This window comes from Manis pentadactyla, chromosome 11, assembly GCF_030020395.1.
Source record: "Manis pentadactyla isolate mManPen7 chromosome 11, mManPen7.hap1, whole genome shotgun sequence".
Lineage (NCBI taxonomy): Eukaryota > Metazoa > Chordata > Mammalia > Pholidota > Manidae > Manis > Manis pentadactyla.
Window position 1 is genome coordinate 3,465,701 of NC_080029.1, and position 16,976 is coordinate 3,482,676.

The window sequence follows — 16,976 nt, forward strand, 5'->3', positions numbered from 1 at the left end:
TGACAATGAGTTTCATAAAATGCTGTACGAATAATATAAATGGTTGTTATTTTTATTGCACTGTAGTTCCTTGAGGGCCAGGACACTGGCCTGCTCCGTCTTCATATTTGCATGTGGGCAATTCATATATTCATTCCTCAACGTCACACTGGAATGTAAGTTTCAAGAAATCAGGGACATTTGTCCACACTGCTCTCCTTCATATCCCCAATGCCTGGAACAGGGCCTGGCTCTCAATAAATATTTGTTGAATTAGAAAGAAAAACTCAAGAAATGTACTAGACTGGTTAGTAGATGCTCAATTGGAGGACGGGACTGCAAAGAACAGCTATCAAATGACGGTTGTTCAGTGTGTCCCCGGCCCAGTTAAAGTTCGAGGCTGCCGTCGGGTCGTTAATTCTCAGGATGGCTGGGCATGGCGATCCCTGCGAAGATCGCCTACACTTCCAGGCCCGGAATTGCTTTAAAGCGACACGGGCGGTTACTTAGCGCCCAGACTGAGGAGGGCCGCACTGCGCACGCGTACACGGAAGCCCGGCGGACGGGGAAGGTGTTTTGCGCACGCGCGGGAGGCAGCTCGGGGCTCTCGGGACTGGACCGTTGCTAGGGTGACAGGGACACAACATGGCGGCCGGATCCTAACGCTCTCCAACGAGGGACCACCGCAGATGTCTGAGTTCGGGACCCTGCCTCAGAGGAGTGGAAGTCGGGGGCCACCCTCTCTGCCCTTTCTTCTCCGTGCAGTGTCGGCAAGGGGTCGTCGTCTTCTCACCCGGGATGCAGAGTGAGTGGGGCCCGGGAGAGGCGGGGACGCCAGGGTGAGCGGAGGGGGCGCAGGGGCCGGCAAGACCTGGGGGCCCGGCCCGGTCGCCCCTCTGCAGCCTCTTGGCGGCCCGCGGGAAGCGCCGCGTGTGGGGTCCCCGAACCTCCCTGCGCTGTCGGCAGCCGGCTCCCTTGGGGCAGCTCAGGGGTGCGGGGCTGGCCCGGGGCCGTGGGGTCTCCGCGGCGACTCGCGTCCCGCTGAGGCACGTTTTGGTGCCGTGGTCATGTTAGAGTTTGGGGAGGTGAGTGAGTTTTGTTTTTTAAATGGTGGATTGAACCTGAGATTTTTTTCTTGGACATTCGGCAGTGATGTAGTTACAGTGTGGCTTTCTGCCTTTTGATGACATCTATGTAGTGCCCAATTGAGAGGAAAGCTGGGCTGTGTTGTTTTATTTTTTTAATCTGAACTATTTTTATAGGACTTTTGAAACAACCTTTTGGTGAAATGAAATAGTGTTACTGGGAAGTTGGGATGAGGTAGTCATCCTAGAAAGTCTAATTGGTAAAAAAGTTACCCAAGCTTGAATTTGTGGGTTATGGGCAGTCCAAGTGGAACCACCTAGAATGTTTTTTTTTTTTTAACAGTACAGATGTTCCGTTTCTGCCAGAGGTGCAGAAAAATTCCGACCTTCTTTGCTGGGAAAAGATTATGTTAGGTGTAGTTATAATGTTAAATTTGCATTGTACCCTAATTGTCAATTGGTAATTGTATATGGCATAAATTCTGCAACCAAGATATTTAAAATAATTCATTCACCCTTTACAAGGCACCCTTTTTTTAAATTGAAGTATCGTTGATAAACAATCCTACATTCGTTTCTAGTGTACAAGGCATTATTTTCTTTTGGTGGATATTGTTTACATGTTTATCTTTTTCATTAATGCACCAAAAGCTGTAGTTTGAATACAAGGTATGCAAAAGGTTTTCACTTCTATTTACAGTGTGGACTTATATATATATATTTTTTTACTATATTCGTTTTTTTCCTCCCAACTATTTAAAAATTTTTCACATGTACAGAAAAGTTGCAAGACTTCATTGAATGTTTACAATCCCTTCACCTAGATGCACCATTTTGCCTTTGCTTGCTCACCTGTGAGCGCTCTCTCTTTCTAAATTATCCATTTATTGTCACTGAACCTTTGGAGAATTTGTGGTAGCTGTCACTGCATTTTACCACTACTTCAGCAAATATCTGCTAAGAACAAGGATGTTCTTCCCTCATAATCACAGTACAAATAACATGTTGATGCAATACTATTATCTAAAATACAGTCTATATTTCAAATTTTCCCTCCCAATAACATCTGTCAAAGGTGCTTCTATTCTGGGATCCAGTCAAAAATCACAAGTTGTATTTTGCTGTATTTCTTTGGTCTCCTTTAATCTGGCACAGTATCCTGCCTTTTGTGTCTCAGGGTTTTCTGGTGTATTTTCTTACTTGTTTTCTAGGCAGTGCCCAAGTATTTGGAGATATACTGATTATCCTGTAGATGATTCCTGACCTCCTCCTCTTGTTTTGAATCATTTGCAGTAGTAGGCAGCAAAGAGTAACACCATGAGGTTGAGAGCATGGACTTTGGAGCCAGGCAGACAAGGCAGCCTCTGGCAGGTTACTGACCTTTCTTTTCTTAAGTTGGTTTCCGTGTCATTCTGGTTATTTATTGCTGCATGATATATCACCCCAATTTAGTGGCTTAAAATAACAATAATTATTGTTCTCTAATGTTTCTGTGGGTGGCCTGGGCTCAACTAGGCGGGTCTCACTTGGAGTCTCTCATGCAGTCGCAGTGAGATTGCGGCTGGAGCTGGAGTCACTCAAGTTTCCTCACTGACAGGTCTGGCAGTCAATGCTTGCTGTCCACTGGGCCCTCGGCTTGGGCTCTCAGCGCGAACACTGCATGCACGTGGTCTCTATGGGCATGGCAGTTGGATTCTGAGGGGGAGCATCTCAAGAGTGAGAGGCAGAAGGAGCATTACCTTCTCTGATCTGGCCTCAGAAATGACGTAGTGTAATCTGCATCCCCCAGATTTGAGGAGGGAGAACATAGATCCCACCTCTTGGTGGAGGAGCAGCAGACACAGAATAAAATGAGGATGTGGGATGGAATATCTAGAGGCTGCCATCTTTGGAAAATAAAATCTTCCACACTCGTCTGTAAACATGCATGATAATACCTACTTTATAGGATTATTTCAAAGATTCAGTGGATAATCTGTGTAAAGCTCATAGCGTAGCGTCTGGTAAATGGTAAATTGTGAGTTATTATTTGCTGTCCCAGTGGATGGAAGACAGGGATGTAAAAGGGCAAAGAATGATAAACGTCAGTCAGATCCTCACTTGGAAAAGTCTTACCCTTATCTAATCTAGTGGAAGTGCCCATTTTGTTCCTGTCCGAATTTCATAATGGATTATTCCAAACATACCTATAGAAAGAGAAGAATCCCGACATGTTCTAAAGGCATTCAGTTTGCTATTATATCACAGAGAGACTTTTTAAAATTATCTGTTGTAATTGCAAGCTTTCTGTTCCTCATCAATGTGTTTTTATAGAATCAAAGCTGCAGGGTACCTCAAATAATCTTGTTCCATTCTTTCCTTCCTAATGTGTATATATATCATCATCTGTTTTTATAAATAGATGCATCAACTAGCAACTTTTTCTCTTTAAAACAAAATTAAGTAAAGATAATATTGGTTTTCTAATAAATTCAGACAGTGAAAGGTTTTAAGTTAGTCTCAGGACTCTCTACTAACAGTTAATCCTTGTTACGTTTTCTTATATGTACTTCAGCAAATTGCATATTCTCTGCGTGCATGTGGATGTGTATACATACACATATGGATATGGATTTGTCCCTTGAATAGTTATCCCAAACTCAGTGGGATTATGTTAAATATGTTGTACCACAACTTGCTAGGATGATCCTTCGATGAGATGTTTGAATGTAGATTTTTGAGAAATTCTTAATGTTTATTATCAGTGGCACATATTCCTAGCAGTGGACTTAGTGGGTTATAGGGTGAAACCTAAATTTTTTAATGAGTTTATGATTAATTTTATGTCCATTTTTGTTTTTGTGAGGTTTAGTAATTCAGGTAATTTAATTTTCCCTGTGACGCCAAGTACATAATTGGTTCCAGCCATCTTCATTGAAGTTCCCTGACCTGTTTTGGACCTCAGCAGCAGGAATTTGTGGACATGAGTTTTCTGACATTAGATGATCTCTCAGTTTGTTTTTCTTTGTGCCTTTCCCTGAGTATATTCTCTGCTGTATATCTTTTCTGTACCTTATGTTCCTTATGCTTTCTGCTTATTCCTAATTCCGGCTTGATTTTTTTCTTATAGTTTTTTAGAAATTGGAGTATAACATACATATGGAAAACTGTGCAAATTATAAGTGTGCAGGTCGGTGATTTTCGTAAAGTGAACATGCTCATGTAACCTGCTCCAAGATCAGGAGAGCATTACCAGTATTCTGGAAGTCCCACTGAGCACATTCCAGTCACACCGCTTCCCAAGGCCAACCACTGTCCTGACTTCTAACACCACAGGTTTCTTTGTTTTAACTGCTTTGTTGAGATACAATTCATGTACTGTAAAGTTCACTTAAAGTATACACAGTTCAATTATTTTAGGTACTTTTACTGAGTTGCACAACCATCATTATGATCTGTGAAAATACTTTCATCATCCCCAAAAGAAAGCTGTGCCCCTTAGCAGTCACTCCCCATTTCCCGCTGAGGCAACCCTGCACCAGCTTTCTGTGTGAGAAGATTTGCTGCTCTGGATATTTCTTGGAAATGAACTTCTGTGCTGCGCTTCTTTTTTTTTTATAATAATGATTTTTTTTGGTATCACTAAAATACAATTACATGAGCAACATTGTGGTTACTAGATTCCCCCCATTATCAAGTCCCCACCACATACCCCATTACAGTCACTATCCATCAGCGTAATAAGACACTATAGAGCCACTACTTGTCTGTGCTATACTGCCTTCCCTGTGCCCGCCCCCTACATTATGTCTGCTAATCCTAACGCCCCTTATTCCCCTTCTCCCTCCCTTTTCACCCACCCTCCCCAGTCCCTTTCCCTTTGGTAACTGTTAGTCCATTCTTGGGTTCTGTGATTCTGCTGCTGTTTTGTTCCTTCAGTTTTTTTCTTTGTTCTTATACTCCACAGATGAGTGAAATCATTTGGTACTTGTCTTTCTCCGCCTGGCTTATTTCACTGAGCATAATACCCTCTAGCTCCATCCATGTTGTTGCAAATGGTAGGATTTGTTTTCTTCTTATGGCTGAATAATATTCCATTGTGTATATGTACCACCTCTTCTTTATCCATTCATCTACTGATGGACACGTAGGTTGCTTCCATTTCTTGGCTATTGTAAATAGTTCTGCAATAAACAAAGGGGTGCATATGTCTTTTTGAAACTGGGCTCCTGCATTCTTAGGGTAAATTCCTAGGAGTGGAATTCCTGGGTCAAATGATGTTTCTATTTTTAGTTTTTTGAGGAACCTCCATACTGCTTTCCACAATGGTTGAACTAGCTTACATTCCCACCAGCAGTGTAGGAGGGTTCCCCTTTCTCCACATCCCTGCCAGCATTTGTTGTTCCTATTCTTTTATACATTGGCCATCCTAACTGGTGTAAGGTGATATCTCATTGTGGTTTTAATTTGCATTTCCCTGATTATTAGCGATGTGGAGCATCTGTTGGCCATCTGAATTTCTTCTTTGGAGAATTATCTGTTCATATCCTCTGCCCACTTTTTAATAGGGTTAAAATTTTGCTTTTAGGGTGTTGAGGCCTGTGAGTTCTTTGTATATTTTGGATGTTTGGATGTTAACCCCTTGTCAGATATGTCATTTACAAATATATTCTCCCATACTGTAAGATGCCTTTTTGTTCTGCTGATAGTGTCCTTTGCTGTACAGAAGCTTTTTAGCGTGATGTAGTCCCATTTGTTCATTCTTGATATTGTTTTCCTTGCCTGAGGAGATGCGTTCAGGAAGAAGTTGCTCATGTTTATATTCAAGAGATTTTTGCCTATGTTTTCTTCTAAGAGTTTTATGGTTTCATGACTCACATTCAGGTCTTTGATCCATTTTGACTTTACTTTTGTGTATGGGGTTAGTCAATAATCCAGTTTCATTCTCTGACATGTAGCTGTCCAGTTTTGCCAACACCAGTTGTTGAAGAGCCTGTCATTTCCCCATTGTATATCCATGCTCCTTTATTGTATATTAACCAGCCATATGTGTGTGGGTTTATATCTGGGCTCTCTAGTCTGTTCCATTGGTCTATGGGTCTGTTCTTGTGCCAGGACCAAATTGTCTTGATTACTGTTGTGCTGGGCTTCTCTTACTGGGCATGTTTTCAGGGTTCATCCATGTTGTAGCAGGTATCAGAATGTCATTCCTTTCTGTGGATAATATTCCATTGTATGGATGTACAATATTTTGTTTATTCATTATCCATTCATTTGGGTATTTCTGTCTTTGGTATTATGAGCAATGCTTCTGTGAACACTGGTGTTCAGGTTGTTGTTCAGAAATATGTTTTAATTTCTCTTGTGTATATATCTAGGAGTGGGGTTGCTGAGTCCTGTGGTAAGAAGAACTGCTGTACTGTTTTCCACACTGGCTGCACCATCTTACATTCCCACCTGCCATTTATGAGGGTTCCCACTTCTCCCCATCCTCACCAACTCTTGGTATTATCCTAGTGGGTGTGAAGTGGTATCTTATGTTTTTGTTATTTTTAATTTTCTTATAAATTATTTTTATTCATAGATTACTATTTGCTTTAAGATGGTATTATATAAAAATACTTAGTTTTTAATTTTATAATACATTTTCTTTAAAAGAACCAGGAGGAAACTATCCCTTCAACCCTTAAGTTGTTTTTAGTTAATTACTTCTAAAAAATAATGCATATACAAAGTATGATGTTAAAAAAGCACAAATGGCTTTAGAGTGAAAGTGAAGTCTGCCTTCTGTGCCTGTCCTCCAGCCGTCCAGGGCTCCTCCCCTGAGGCAACCACTCTTGGCACTTTCTTGTGTTCTTTCTAAAGGATAATGAGCATATGTGTGTGAGTGTGTGTATTAGTTTTTATTGCTGCTGTAACAAATTGTCACAAACTCAGTGGCTTAAAAACAACACAAATTTAGTATCTTAGAATCCTGGAGGTCTGTAATGAATCTCACTGGGCTAAATGAAGTTGCTGGCAGGGCTGGCTTCTCTGGAGGCTCTAGGGGAGAACCTGGTTCCTGGCCTCTAACAGCTTCTGCAGGCAGCCCGCACTCCTTGACTTGCAGCCCCTTCTTCTGTCTTCAGAACCACCAGTGTCCCATCTTCCAGGCTCTCTCTGACTCTGCCTCCTCTGCCTTCCTCTGCCACTTTCAGGGACCCTGTGATTGCTTCGAGCCACCCCGATAAAGCCAGGGTCAGCTCTTTATTTGAAGTCTGGCTCATTAGCAGTCTTAGCAGTTCCCTCCGCAGACTCGATTCCCTCTTGCCATGCAGCCTAATGTCCACAGGCTCCTGGGATTAGGATGTGGTCATTGTTCTCCCTGACAAGTGTGTATGCTTTTTCTGTTTGAACAAATGTTAACGTAGTTTACACCCTATCTTTGCCTTTTTGTTTAATAATATATCTTGAGAGTTTATTCTCTGTCAGAAGCTAGAGAGCTGCCTTATTCCTTTTTATCTGCTACGTAAGGTTCCTTTGTGTGGCTTTTTCATAATTTAACTATTTCTTAGGGTGTTTCTTGAGGTGCTAGAGTTTTAAATTTTTATGTAGTCAAATATATTAGTCCTTTCTGAGTGACTTCTTACCTTGTTATACTTAGAAAGCCTTTTTCCAATGAAATAATTAGTGATTCCTTAGATTAAAAAAATATTAGTTACCTTCTACATTAGAATGGCATAGGGCTGCCCCAACAAATTACCACATATTTGGTGGGTTACAACAGAAATATATCCTTTCACAGTTCCAGAACCCAGGAATCTGAAAACAAGGTGTCAGCAGGACTGTGCTCCCTCCCAAGGCTCTGGGGAAGGGTCCTTCCTTCCTCTTCCGGCTTCTGGGGGCTTCAGGCATTGCTTGGCTTGAGGCCACATTGCTCCAGTATCTACCTCCTCTCTGTGTCTGTGCGTGTCTTTCTCTCTTATTTTTTTATTGTGCTAAAAAACACATAAAGTAAGACCTACCCTCAATTTTTAAGTGTATAGTATTGTTAACCATATGTACGCTGAGTACAACAAATTGCTAGAACTTCTTCATCTTGCATGACTGAAACTCCCCATTTCCCCCTCCCTCCAGCTGCTGGCAACCTCTCTGATTTCCCTGTATGTCTCTTATAAAGACATTCACTGGATTTAGGTCCCACTCACATAAGCCAGAATGTTCTCATTTCAAAATCCTTAATTTAATTACACCTGCAAAGACCTTCTGAGTAAGGTCACATTCACCAGTTCTTGTCCTGCAGGTTAGGACAAGAGCATAGCTTTTGGGGACCACCTTCAGCTCACTACACACTTTCAGTGCTTTTTATCTTGCTGCCTAGAAACCAGCTTTGGAAAATAAATATTTGTGAGAAGCTTTAACAATTGCTTCTTCAGTCATTCCTTCAGGAGCTTTTGAATATCTTCTGTATGCACAGCAGCTGTAGGCCTCCTGTGGCATTACTACAGTACGCTGGTGGCATATAGCATTTTGAATGGTCACAACATGGTTAGATGATGTTTTGGGAGAAAAGTATGTTTCCTAATTTCTACAAACTTGTAATTACAAACAGGATTTTCCATTTTGCATGGCCTGGAGCTAAGATATTTGAAAATGTACACTGAGATTTGTTATTTTGATTAAGATTGAAAGGTGGCTTTAAAACCAGTATTACCTGTATTTGAATATTTATAAATAAGAATAATACCATATCAAATACCCTGTATGGGGGAGCATCAGTTTTTCCCTATTAAATAATGTTGACCTAACATCCTCATATCATATATACTTCAGCCAGTATTTTTTTACAGGGTAAGTTCTGGAATTGGAATTTCTGGGTCATAGTATATGTACATCTTAAAGATTTAATAGATATTGTCAAATTGCCCTCAAAATAACTATACCAATTTATACTTCAGCAGTAATGAATGGAATGTATGGGAGTATTTTTAAAGCAAATCCTGAACATCATATCATTTCACCTGGAAATACTTCAGCATTTTTTGCTAACAGATGAGGACTTTCCTCATTTTTAAACATATTTCAAAAACATTATCACTTCTAAAGAACAGTGCCTTTTTACTGTTGCTTTGTTCAAATCAGAATTCACACAAGATATTTAAAATGTGCCCTATCTAGAAGAGGGGTTGAGGAGGTTGCCCTCCTCTGGAGTTGTGCCATTTTACAAGCCTACCCTGTGCTGTTGCAGGTTTGATACCCAAAGGTGACAGGCTTTTTTTGGCCTGTTTCTGGTCTATTGGCTTCTGGTCAGTCCCACACTCACGTCATTCCTAGACCTGATTCTCAGGCATGCCTTACTTCTCTTTGGCTTTGCTTTATGTGTCTCTGTCTCAGTCTATGGGGGCTTCCTTGAGTCTCTCTGAAACCGGTGTCTGGGTGGGGTGGGGAGTAACTGCTTTGCTGCGGTCTTGGTGCAGGGCTCAGCCGCGTGTGTGACGTGAGGTCTCGCAGACTGCTTTCTGTCAAGATTTTCTTATAGTCTTACTCTCCCGTTATCTAGGCTGCAGAAGCTTTTCCAACCCAGTGAGAGACTTTTGCCTTCTGAGCTTTTCTTACTCCCTCCACTTCTGCTTGAAAAGTAGCAGTTCTCTCCTGAGCTCCTGTTCGTCTTGAGACACCTTGCTGAGGCAGCCAGTGGTAGTCCGAGCGCCCGTCGTCCTCTCTCCACACTTGCCCTAGGCCATCAGGCTCAGCGGACTCTTGGTCCCTGAAAGGCAGCAGCTACTGCAGGAGTCTTTCTCATGGGCAGTATTCTGTCATGATGTACCAGGCTCTGCAGGCATCCAGCCTGGTCCTTGCCACCTGAGTGCATTTTTTAGATTTCTGTTACTAGTACCCCACTTCAAGATACTCATTTCTGTATATGCCAGGAAGAGATTTTACATAGTGAAGTAGAGGCTTATGAGGCTGTTATCTGTGCTGGGGTGATGGCAGTGGAGGCAAAGCCAGGGAAAGCTGCCGTCAGCTTTCAGAAAATATAAGAATTGCAGGAACCTGCTGCAGCTCGGCCAGGCCTTCTGCAGGAGCAGGGGTGGTGATCTTCCAGGAGAGTGCCCGGAGGCTGCCAGTGCTGTCACGGCTGCTGAATGAATGCCCAGGCCCGCGCATACAGCTCCAGCGGGAGCGGCCACAGCGGGCCCCTGGCCTCCACTGCTGTCTGTTTTCCAGCTCCACAGAGCCACTGAGCCTCTCCTCGCTGGCCAGGGCTCGGGGTTCCCTCCTAGCCGTAGACTGCAGGGACTTGGTGCTCCCCAGTAGCACACCACCCAGCTTTGCTTTTCTTTTTTCATGTGAGAAAATCCTGTTCATTTTTTCTCCCAGTTTTATTGAGAAATAATTTGACATCTCTGTATAAGTTTAAGGTGTGTAGCATGATGGTTTGATCTACATGCTTTGTGAAATGACTGTCACACTAGGTTCGACTAACAGCTACCTTTTCATATAGACCCAATAAAAAGAAAAGACATTATAAAAGGAAAAAGAAAAGGAAAAAGAAACCTTTCTCTTTTTGATGTGAACTGTTAGGATTTACTCTCAATAACTTTCCCATAAACCATACAGCAGTGTGAGCTCTAGTCATCATGTACGTTACACCCCAGCACTTACCTTATAACTGGAAGTTTCTACCTTTTGCCCACCTTACTCCAGCTCCCTTCCCCCACAGCTTCTCTTAAAATGAGGGATACACTGAACCTTACAGAAATAGGAGAGCAGTCCTCAACATATTGCTACTGGGTTATCTTACAGATAAAAATGTTTTGAGTACAAGATATATGCATAAATAAAACTCTATTTTTGTAACTCTTCATTTATAGACTACAGAGCAATTGGCAAGATAGGAGAGGGAACATTTTCTGAAGTTATGAAGGTGCAGAGCCTGAGAGATGGAAACTACTATGCGTGTAAACAAATGAAACAGCACTTTGAAAGGTAGGTGGTCAGGGACATACGTCAGGCTACATACAGATACAGGTTTAAATCAGTGAGGCAGCTTAATATCTGTGGGGAAAGTGTATTCATGTACTAATAGGTAAGATACAATCAGATTTCTTTGGGCAGTGAGGATTAATGGTTCATTTTGTTTATCATATTGGATTTTATGCATGTCTAGCTTTACTGTAATATCAATGATTAATAATTACAGAAAAAGTATATTATAAACATATGCCTTAGTTTAAGCAGTTTATGTGTCCCTAAAAGTTGTATGTATGCTGGACTTTTATAAATATAGTTCAAATATATTAGTTTAAATACATTAGAGGGCCTTGTAATTTAATTATAAATCAGTTAACATGGTGAAGAATAATTTCCAGGTAGGGTTAGAGAAATACATGGAGTGATCAGTTGCCGTTTTTGGAGGGGTCTCTCTAGTTCTGGATTATCCTTTGGGGGACTGTGGTGGAGTTTTCCCTCAGAGCATCTGCTTAAGTCTTCAAGTTTGCAGTTTCTTGGCACATGTGACGTCAACGGCCAAAAACTGGATGTGATTAAGGAACTATCAAAATAATGGAGTAGATGCTGGCTTCACTGCAGCTGTTAAACTTTTCAATAAAGAGGTTTGAAGCTTAGCTTTTTTAAAAAAAAAACATAATATCAAAGCAAATTTTTCAAAAATACAGCCAGTCCTTCATATTGATGCCAAGCCTTCTGAAATGAAGTGTTCTGGAGTATCGACCTTTATTTTAGATTCCTAGTTTGAGAAATTGTCTCTCAGACCAGAAAGAGGTATAGGGCAGTTAATCGTGTCAAGGAGTGTGGGGAACAGCGGTTTCACTCCCATGACATCCCCAGAGGTGTCCCTGTTTGCACAGGAAGAGAAGTGCTGAGAGATGTGATGTAGCTTGACAGTTGACTCTAGGTTACTAAGTGGGCACAGTCAGGTTTAAACCCAGGTTTCACAGGGTCAGAATCCTCATCCTTCACTACCCAAAGTATATGGCCATTTACCCACCACTGCTGTGACTCTGAAGTTACTGGGTCTTTGGCTTTTCCTCTGTTCTGACACTTCTTCCTCTGTGTATTCTGCATTTTATGTTTCATTTCCCTCAACTCCATCTTTACCTTTAAACTACTTAGGATAAAGAATTTGATGCACAGTGTACTGATTATGCCATATCTAAATAACAACTTACTTAAACAGCCATCTTTGGGAAATGCATCACAAACCCAGAGTAGCCCAGAAAGGATTTTGAGCAGCTGGACGTGACCCATTTGCACCTTAGGAAAGGACCAGAATCCCTGTCAAGTCCCACTGTCAGGCTCAGGGTCAGATGTCCTTACAAGCAACAACAAGACTTGCCAGCTGTATTTTGGTGAAGAGAGAAGCACAGAAAGGAGACTGGACAAGCAGCCTACAGGCTTCAGGCCCTTCTGAGATTGTTGCTGTGTCAGCATATTCATAGTCAGGGTCACTATGCTGAGCTCGTTGTCAAGAGAAATTGCACTTGGTCACAGATGTGCCCTTCAGGAAGGTGGAGGTGTCTGTAATTAATTTTAGAAAGGTTTCCATCAAAGAAGATTAGAATGCTTTGAGGGGCAGGGGGCACCCACTGTGTCTGGAGCAGGACCTTCCTGTAACCTCAGTCCCTCTGGAGACCTAAGGGATGCGGTTTCCCAGCGGTGGAGCACATCCCGGGCCCGCTGTCTGCCAGGCCCCCGACACACTGCAAGGGCCTCGCCTACCCAAGCCGCGGCTTCCTTGTCATGAGGTGCCTGAGAACTGAACAAGGGAATGACTAGAAAGTAGCTAGCAAGAAAAAAGTAAGCAAGCAAGCAAGCAAATAAATAAATAAATAAATAAATAAATGTACTGGCTAAGTGAAGATGAAAGAAAAACAGAAAGTAGCTAGCAAGGTATGGCACATGGTGAATGTTCAAGAGATGGTAGCGTTGATTACTGTATGTGTAGTCATCATAACTGTATTGCGAAAACTAATGCTCTTTGTCTTAACTTAAAAAGTGGTTAATTAGAATACACTTTTTCCTTTTAAAAACCCATAATAAGTAAAGGTTTTTAATAAAATATCACTAAGTCTGTGTTGCCGGGTTTTTTTTTTTAATTAGTTTGTGTATGGTAGGGATTACCAGCAGGCTTCGGGTGTGTTGTATAAATCACGGTTCCACATACTGGCTTTACCTAAGAGAAAGTTCACTTACTCTGGGCTTTTAGTATTTTGTGGCTGTTTAGTGTACAGAATCAGTGAAAGATTCTCCAGCCAGTTTGCACAGGTATCTCCTAGCTTGTGTAATCCAAACCCAAGGGGAATTGGACTTTGGATTTTTTCTTGTGAGTTCTTGTTTGCTCTTGATACATATGTTCAAAACTATAGGAGATTTCAATCCAGTACTATCGTTACTTATTTAATAATTTCTGCAGTTCAAATGTTTCCAGCTCTGGCCATGGGGGGCTCTTTCAGGTCAGCTCTGCTCTTTTGACATGCCCCATCCTTTTTGTTTTGTTTTGTTTTTCAACACTTTGCTTTTTTCTTTTTTTTTTAACACTGCAAAAATTCTTGAGACTTACCATGTATTTTTTCCCTGCCCCTAAAATCTTCCATTTGTCTAAGGAGCGCTGGTTGGAGAAAGGTACTCAGAAAGTAAGATTGTGACCCCAGCTGTGCTCACTGCTACTGGACTGCCAATGCCTCCTGGCGCTCTTCAGCAGACACAGCCAGTATGAGTGTATATTAATCCACGTAGACACGTATCTATCTCTCCCCCAGTTACTGTGAGTGGGCATATTGATATAAATAAATAACTGACTGAATAAATGAATTGGGATGAGGGGACAATTCTTCCTTACAGAAAAAATTACAGTTAATAAATATAGGAGTGAAGAAAATAGAATTCCACAGAAATCATTAGAATACCACAGTAATAATTTCTGCAGGCAAGATAAACTGATGAATGCTAAAGTTAGGGAAACTTTAGAGAAAACAGGATTTCTTACACAGCCTCAAATTAACTCCCCCCAAATATTAACTACTGTGGTGGTTTTAATGAATGTTCACAAATAGATTGATATTCTTTCCTCCAAGAGGTGAGCTTAATTTCCTTTCCTTTGAGTGTAGCTTGAATTTAGTGACTTGCTTCTAAAGGACAGAAAAGAGAAAGGGAAAGATAATAACTTTACAGTGAGAAATCTGGAAGATCCCACTTAACTAAATGATTAAGATTAAGGCTATAAGTAGTAAGACATATTGATATCATATATCCTCTGATATAATGGGACAGGAAGAACATATTACCCCCATGGTATTCTCTTCCAAAGATCCACAATCTCAGTTTAACTATGAGATTATATCAGATGAGCCGAAATTGAGGGTCGTTCTGTAAAATACCTGCCCAGGACCTCTCAAAATTATTGAAGTAATGAAATACAAAGAAAAACTGAGGAACTGTCACAAAGTGGAGGTACCTAATGGGACCCGACCACTTAATTGCAGGGTGGTATCCTGGGTCCTGGAGGAGGAAAAGACATCAGTGGGAAAACTAGGGAAACCCAAAGAAAGTGTCTAGTTAATAGTTGTACCAATGTTAATCTTTTAGTTTTGATAAATGTTTGATAACATTAGGGGAGGCTGGGTGACAGGGACTTGCTGTACTATCTTGGCAACTGTTTTGTTAGTCTAAAACAATTTCGAAATAAAAAATAAAAACCAAACCAAACTATAAAACAACCAGAAGCAATCTGAAATGACTTGTATTGCTCATAAGCTGCTTCCATTGTTAAAGGTGTTGCTATGGTTTCTGATTTATAGGAAGAAGTGACTTTATAGTTTATAAAAGAAAGTTCCAGAAGAAAGACAACTGCCTTTGGTGTCAGGTCTAGGAATGAGAATGCCTATACGCCTTTGGATGTTCCAGTGTCACTGGTACTTGATACACAAGTTTAATGCTGGTTTGGTTCTTTGGTCTTGTTTATAACCATGAAAATAACATGTCTAGCTTTTTTAGAGTTCTGGATTATCTATCATCATTATTAAACAATTTAATCTTATTCATCTGAAGAATAATTTTAGGTTCCTTTAAAAATCCATTTCTGTTCTACTCGTCATCTAAGTGAATCCTTGAAATCAACTTGCACAGTTTGTGTGGGTGGTATGACAAACGAGGAGCGGTAACAGGAAAAATCACACTGAGTCATGCAGGCAGAATGAGGTTGGTATTGGAGTCTCAGATGTCCTCCTCCTCCAAGTTCTACTTCCATTCCTTTCCTTCTGCTCTTACTAAAATAGAAATTGAGAGCTTTTGCAAAAAACCTTACTAATATAAAGTCCAGGTAAGGTTAAGTACATCAATGCCTTATTACTTTATCAGAAAGAGTACTTTCAGCTTCTGAGGAATGTTTTCCTCTAGTGTTGCTCAAAGCCTTAGTTTGGGAATAGGGAAGTTAGTTATTTGCCCAAGGCCTGCAACATGACCAAGTCCTTTGATACCTTTTTTGGTATATTTTCACAATGTCTCCCAACCTGAACATACCAGAAGTACACAATTGATAAGAGGCTGGGGTTTTTTGCTATGATATGATTGTACCCTGTATTATTCCTTTAGAAATATTATAAAGAAATGGAATGAGTCTGTTTTTTAAAAAAATCGTTAGTCTTGATGTTTATAGGATCTTTTTGTCTTGACGCGGTAAGATTAACACATGTGCTTATCCTAGTCTGAAGGTAGAACTGACAGCTCTCCCACTTTCAGCTGTGTGACTTTGGGCAATTCCTTAATCTCCCTGTGCCTTTGTTTGTGTATGCAATGGAGATAACTGGTCTTCTCCGCACAGGGTCATTATGAGGGGTAAATAATGCAGGCACAGTGCTGGTACACAGTAATACAGCAACTTGCAGAATAACATTAGTGCAAGTTAGAAAGATTGGAAGACTGTTTTGAAAACCGAGGTGAGATAATAGAAATAATAATAATGAAGATTGCAGCGGTTGCTCACTGAGAATGTGGTGCCGTGCCCAGCAGCGAGTGAGTTCCGTGGGCATGCCATGTAGTCCTTGCTGCAGCCCCGGGAGGAAGGACTGCTGTTGCCTTCCTGCAGATCAGGGGGTCATGGTGTTGAGAGGTGAGTTCCCTAACCTGCCCGGTGTTACCCAGCTGGCAAGCTGTGGAGCTGAACATGGGACCCAAATCTGTGTAGGTCCAAGGGCCTGTATTCTTCCCAGTGGTCGTCACTGCTGCAGGATGTAACGCAGCCAGCTGGTCTGACTTGGTACACAGTTTGTCCCAAGTCGCATCACTAACTGGCCCTCAAATTACTTTTACAAAAACATGAAGTCTGCTTTGTAAGGTTATAAATAAAAATAAAGAAGTTCATGAGTGACTCATGAACTTTTAAAAAAAATTTTAACTTAAAAGTAATATATAGAAAAATTCAAACAAAGTAAGCCAAACAGTATAATGAACCTCCCAGGTACCCAGCAGCTGGAATCAACAACCCTGTGATTTTCATTTAATTTTTACCTCTAGTCTATTTTCCCTTTTTGTTATTATTATATGGTGTTTTTAAGGCAAAATTTGCATATATTGAAATGCATATTTCTTAATTGTATAATTTTGGCAAATAGATATTCTTATATAATGAAGATATAGAACATTTCTGTCAACTGAGAAAGTTCCTTCATGTTCCTTTTCAGTCAGTTTGTCCACCTCCATCCCAGGCAATCACTGTTCTGTGTTTTTTTCCTTTATCCTTTTCTAGCAATTCCTATTAAATGGAATCTCACAGTATGTACTCGAGTGTCCAGCTCCTTTACCTCATATAAAGTCTCTGAGATTCATCTGTACTGTTGTCCCCATAGTTCACACCTTTTTACTGCCCAGTAGAATTCATTCCAGTCTATAACTTACAGCCCAGTCTGTTTATACGTTCTCCTGTTAATAGACTTT

At 41.0% G+C, this 16,976-nt stretch overlaps 1 protein-coding gene across 8 annotated transcripts in view; it reads left to right on the plus strand.

Annotated features, from left to right (window-relative positions):
- The first annotated feature begins 581 nt into the window (after nt 1-581).
- MOK (MOK protein kinase) overlaps nt 582-16,976 on the plus strand; it is a 47,113-nt gene continuing 30,718 nt past the window's right edge. For 4 of the 8 annotated variants that reach the window (XM_036882056.2, XM_036882058.2, XM_057488134.1 and 1 more), the window contains exons 1-2: nt 617-784; nt 10,898-11,012. In XM_036882056.2, the coding sequence (XP_036737951.2) occupies nt 778-784; nt 10,898-11,012 (122 nt within the window). In that variant the 5' untranslated portion in view covers nt 617-777. Of the gene's footprint in view, nt 785-10,897; nt 11,013-16,976 lie in introns of all 8 variants that reach the window. The other 4 variants (XM_057488133.1, XM_057488135.1, XM_057488136.1 and 1 more) reach the window with 3 other exon arrangements.